This window comes from Lasioglossum baleicum, unplaced genomic scaffold (assembly GCF_051020765.1).
Source record: "Lasioglossum baleicum unplaced genomic scaffold, iyLasBale1 scaffold2823, whole genome shotgun sequence".
Lineage (NCBI taxonomy): Eukaryota > Metazoa > Arthropoda > Insecta > Hymenoptera > Halictidae > Lasioglossum > Lasioglossum baleicum.
In genome coordinates, this window is record NW_027471881.1 from 9,817 (window position 1) to 15,689 (window position 5,873).

Sequence of the window (5,873 nt, forward strand, 5' to 3'; positions counted from 1 at the left end):
GTAGAATTAAAAGCTCGGCTCATCAACTAGTACTAATACTACCGTATTTAGCGAGCAACATTTTCTTTCTCTATCGAATTTTCGTCTATGTAAAATCGATTACATTGTTATAGCAAAAGTTTCACGAAGAGGTCCAAATTTTTATCTTCGATGGTCCCGGTGATTAAAGATATCTTAGATTTCGATACTCCACGACAATACAAAAATATCATCTGTCACTGATTAATTTATCTTCTATCCCGTTTTTTCGAAATGTTCAACAGCGGTACCTTTCGATAACGTCGATCGTTCGAGCCACATGGGAGAGTCGGAGCATAGAACATCGGGGTGCATTTGCGTTGTCTTTTAATAAATAATCAACTGAATCGAACGCGATGAAGCCACGGTTAAATGAACCTTCGGCCAATGAAAGGTAACGAAAATGGAAATAACCGCGCAAATGCACCGATAACCGATTCGCAGGCAATCTTCTCGAAACAGCATCCGTTTGTGACAATCCTTCCAATGATTGGCTTCACGCAATTCCTCGTCTACGATGCGTCGTACGTCCGCGTCTTTTTAATTTTCTCAAATTCATTTTCATGGATCACATACATCCTCTTGCACATGCGACAGTCTCTAACAACGCACGCATCGTTCGATCGATTAGGAAGTAACAATGAAGACAATCAACGGCCGATAATCGTCGGTTCGTCGGCCATCGCGATCTCCTCCGTAGGTGCCTTCTCCCTCTTCCGTTTCCTGGAGAACAGCATGAAAGCACAGCCTGCGAGCAGGTTGCAGAGGAACACGATCCAAGCCAAGATCAGAGAAAAATCATACCTCACCATCGCATCGGTCGGGAGCGATGCATGCAAGTGCTTACTCTCGAATTCGATCGAGGAGAAAAGCACTTGTATTACCACCATGTTGCATGCAGCTGTAACGTGAAAGCGAACAATGACTCGTGAACCTGATACTAGATGAATGTAACCATCGATGGAAGCTGTGTAAATATGTTTCAGACACTTTTTCTGAAACAATGAAAAGCGAGCGGAAGAAGGTTGCAGAGGAATTATCTTGCAAAGACTCGAAGAGTTAGAGATTCCTATATGTAGGAATGGAAAAAATGAAGCTCTGTCTGTTACGATAGGGACGAGTGAAAATTTAGGTATGCGTCCTAAGTGTCTGTAGTACCTGACCCATCTAAAGGCCAGAACGCATGCGAAATGTGCGAATGAGAAAGAAAGCCTGTGTGTAGAAGGAGACAGAATGAAAGGTTCGAATAGATGCGCATAAGCAAATTTCTTTTTCGTAAGGATAAAGGGTCGAGTGAATTCGTGGTCAATAGGAACACGCGTGTATAGTTTTTAACCCTTTGCTCTCGAGTGGCGACTGTCAGTCACCATGAAATTTTGAAGACCTATATTAATTAATATATCAAATTTAAGGTAATATAACAATATGCGAAATATCGAAACCAAATAATTCTATGTGTTAATTATTATACGATTCTTTATTTACCAGTAAAAAAGAATAACGCCAGTTTTATACCAGAAAATCTATAAATTTCTACTCTTCTTTAACCAAAAAATCACCGAGTGCAAAGTGTTAATTCATTTTGCTGTTATTGTATTAATAAAGTTATCGTATTCCAGCAGGAAGTCTCGATATTATTTCAGTTAATTCATAGATATAAATATTAAATTGTACACGATTCGTTAGATGATCTTTATCAACAAGCAACACACGTTTTCTACGACTTAACGACAAGAGGGTAAACGCGTCTTTTAGCAGGCGCATGCGAAATGTAGGTTAAACGAAAATGAAGAAGTGACAGGTGTAGCTGAGCAAAGCTGCATTAATCTGTCATTCATATCGCAAATAATTACCGCTGATGAAATGTATTCCGCCGGCCAATCGTTTGAACATATATCGTGGATTGCGAAACGTGTAGATAGAGAAAAAAAAGCCCATTATCATCACGAACAGACTGATGATCGCAAAAGATACTTGCGTCCTCGAATAATCTGTAATTGATAAATTGAAGATGATAGTTCAAGAAAGATCGGCATCTTAGGTAGTCTTCTTTCTGTAATCAATTTTGCTTATCTTTCGATTACGATGCAGCAATACTGCTTTCATATTGAACGAGATTCCGTGAGATAACGCATTGTCTAAACAAACGTCTCCTGTGTATTTTGGGCAAACGTATTTTAAGGAAATGATTCCGCGGACAAAAATTTGGAAAAACAAAAAGATCAAGGGGAAAGAAGAAAAAAAAAAAAAAAAAAAGATCAGGAAGCGGGGGAAGGCAATTCGGCGTCACTTACTGACTACGGTGTTTAATCCTGGATTCAATTTAAATTGCTTCTCCGACGGAAACAAGTCCAGATTCTTGCATTCCTCTGAAAAAGGAAAGAGAGAGAAGTGTGTGGTGTATCGAATTAAAAGTTAAACAGAGTAACGCAGACTATGGGATAGTTGTTTGCAAGTGTACAATCCACGAATCGGTCTAGGTTAAATCCCCGATTTAACGCGATCACCCTATCCATCTTCGTTTCTTTCCCGCAGCCTCCATTTACTATTTTCTCATCCTGGTTATCTTTCTTTGCCTGGAACGCCTCATTCGTGTCTCGCGTCATGGTAAGTTATTTTTACGCGCAGCCTTTAAACGGAGCTGGAGAGACAATAAGACCGTGATCAATATTTATACCGCGTGATATTTAATCCTTCGATCATGCCAAATTTATCGGCTCTACAAGACGGGGATCGTTGTCCGGCTCGTTGGAGCCGAAGTCCAATCATTTCGATTGGAAATTTGCCTGCGACCGAAATTTGGACATTCGAACGGAGTTTATCCGGCGAAGATAAGAGTCGGGGTACGTGTCATCTAAAAATATTAAACGTATCGTTCGGTGTACCTCGGCTGCGAGTACGAAGCCTCACGGTTAAAAACGAAGTCGCTGTGAAGAAAGTGATTGGTTCCCGGACAATTCGCGATGATATTACAGTTGTCTAATTTAGTGGCTCTGACGTATGCATGATGAAGCACACGTGTGGAACAGTGGACGTGACGTATGACAAGTGAGTGTAGGGCTACACACGCAGATTCTGACACAGCCATGATTAACTACAAAGAGTAGAAACTGGCTGTGTTAGTTGCACCGTTGCTCCTCTGCCTTTTGCAACTCCGACCGCCGTGGTTGCTCTAGATCTCTGATGGTGGCTTTGGTAAGAAGATACAAGAAGAAATACTACGCGAACGGACAGAGTGTCGGAAATATCTCGTGCACGCGTAAACGATGTTGTTTCTAGCGCGAAATATATGGATTGCTCCATTGTCTCCATTGTGACAATTACGAGGAGAGATACTCCAGCGAAGAAAATAAAAGAAATCGAAATAAAATCTCGAACACGCGTGTAAACGATATTTTCATTGACGTCGTTTCAGCGAGGAACGATCCTGACGGGAAAATTTGGAAGAAAGAGAACGGAAGAAGGTTGGAAAGGCAGGTAAACGACATTTCAGTGACGTAAACGACTGGAAAAAGGAACGAAGAGATGAATTGTAGATTTTTGTTCCAAGTTCACCGGTCTCGTGCACCCGAAGCGCGAGTAAACGTATAAATTAAGTACCAAGAGAGGTTTATAATCGCGTCTGGTTTATTGAGGCGTGGTAAATCTCTCGATGACATAGTGGATGAATATCCGCCTTCTTTAAGCAGAAGTGTAATAAATCAAAGTCTGCTAGGCAGCGTGGCGCGTATTGGTTTAGCCTGGTGTAAATGATGGAAACTGAACACGAAAGAGAGCAACCTTAATCGTTCAACGCTGAAACAACGTACGCAAACGTTATGTACACTTTGCTGGACCTGTATTATCCGCGTTGCAAGAGGTTCGTTTACCTGACGCAATACCCGACGCAATTTTATTCCGTTCTTTCTATTTAAAGCACGTGAAAACAATGATTCGCTGTTCGCCAATGCGTCCCGTTATCTATACCGGTTATCGAACCCGCCTTTCTTCAAACAACGCCACTGACACACGGCCAGCCGAGAGTTCTCTGTGCTCCTCTGAATCGTTAATTCGATGAATAATACGTAAAATCGTCAAAAGGACGTTTCAAACGGGGTGCAACGATGTCTCTGTCACGAGCTTGCCCGATCCTAAATCACGCGTAACCCGTTTAATTATAAGAAAAGCATGGCAATAGTCGTTCGAGCCAACTACAAAGTAAACACTTGGCCGCGGTGGTCTCGCTGGTTCTTATCGAGACTAACGATCGAAATTAAACTCGATAAATGTAAATTAATCGTCTCACAGATCTTCAGCGATTTCCTTCTTTCTCCCTGTTTAAACGAGCAATAAAAGTATCGATATCCCGTTTCGAGCCGTCGACGCTTCAACGTCCCGTCAGAGACCGATCGTCTCGATGTCACGAGAAGATAACACGGTGATAAAAATGTTATTGGTTGAAATTTCAGCGGAGTCGCGAGGAGAAATACGAATTTTCGATAGACTTTCTTCGAAGCATTTCCTGCACTTACTAAATGGGATCATTTCCGTGGAGTTTTGAGATTTTGGCAATATTCCTTCTACGCAGCCACTCCAAAGGCCCATATGCTTGTGAATTAATCTTCTGCCCTTAGCCGGATCTCCAATGGGCAAACCTTCTTTACTCGGTGAGTCGATCGCGAACCAATGGTCGGTCCCAATAGCAACTAACCATATGCACACCGACAGGCCCACGAGAACAGTGCAGCCGAGCAAAATACGTCTTTCGAAGATAACCTGTCCAACACACGCGACAAATACCTGTAGATTCTATTCAAGATCCGTTTGAACGTTAAACCAACCATAGCCGAACAAATAACCAGTAGACGAAGCACGAGTAGATACTGAAAAATTGATCAGACAACATTGAGTGCGAAATAATTTAATTAAACACGCGAAAAAAATTATTCTAACCATGGTAGATTTAGCGTTAACGTATGATTTAGTAATAATACTGGAGTGTATGCCAATATTAAATGTACGGCATGCTTTTGTATTCCTCGCATGAACCACGGTTCACTGATGTTTGGAACGAGAACAACAATTGAAGTTCAATTGTACGGGCTAGCGTTATTCGATTTCGAGTTTTTAATTAGGCATTACGAAAGTTAATTAACAAAGTTTACCGCGATGCAATGCTCGCTATTCTTCCTCCTCCTTTTAAGTCCTACAAAGCCCTTGAATGCAAAGAAAAACGCAACAGCTGCGTCAATGGTATTACTCGAACAATTAAGCTAATATACCATATGCGTCAGCAACGATGGGCGTTTTAACGAAGAAAATTTGATATTATGACGTTTCGTTCTGTTTGTCCATGAGGCTGCGCTATAATTTCAGATGGGGAGTAGGAATCCCACGAATTACTTCGTTAAAATTTTATCGCAGCCTGGAATGAATAGAAAGCTTCGCCGGGATATAGAATTTCAAGCGGAAGAGAGGATCAGATGGAAAAACGGTAGCGTAAGATTCTGTACCTGATTGTATAACGCTTTCATGCGGCTCGCCATTTTAACCGATCCTCAGGATACTAGGAATTTCTGTTTGATAGATGCCAGCGATTCCACTTTTCCTTTGTGACTCGACTTAATCGCTTTGCGAAATTAACGCGATACCGTGTTGTATCCGTCGTGTTTCAAAGCTGCAATCCCTATTTTTACGGGGAACTTTGATGAGAATTATCGAATCAATCGCGATTCCGGGATTGTCATAGATCGACGTGGAACCGGGGCCTGGATTCAATTTAAAGCGTCCCAAGTAATTCTCTTTCACGATGGAATCGGCGAAAATTCGTTTAAATTTACTCCGACATTTGTATCATGTTTCTGTATACTTGCGTA

The 5,873-nt window shown here is 41.5% G+C and overlaps 1 protein-coding gene across 1 annotated transcript; it reads right to left on the minus strand.

Moving 5' to 3' along the window:
• Positions 1-668: 668 nt before the first annotated feature.
• LOC143221622 (transmembrane protein 114-like) lies at positions 669-5,543 on the minus strand. Its single transcript, XM_076447015.1, has 5 exons — positions 5,511-5,543; positions 4,530-4,773; positions 2,313-2,387; positions 1,872-2,009; positions 669-919 (listed from the first exon to the last, which is right to left on the minus strand). The coding sequence occupies exons 1-5, from the start codon at positions 5,541-5,543 to the stop codon at positions 669-671; spliced, it is 741 nt and encodes a 246-aa protein (XP_076303130.1).
• Positions 5,544-5,873: the final 330 nt, after the last annotated feature.

Coding starts and splice junctions, on each gene's coding strand:
- LOC143221622 (XM_076447015.1), bottom strand. CDS start 5,543: ATGGCGAGCCGCATGAAAGCGTTATACAATCAG. Junction 2,010..2,312: donor AGGATTAAACACCGTAGTCA/GTAAGTGACGCC, acceptor TATCAATTACAG/ATTATTCGAGGACGCAAGTA. Junction 920..1,871: donor CGGAATACATTTCATCAGCG/GTAATTATTTGC, acceptor TTCACGTTACAG/CTGCATGCAACATGGTGGTA.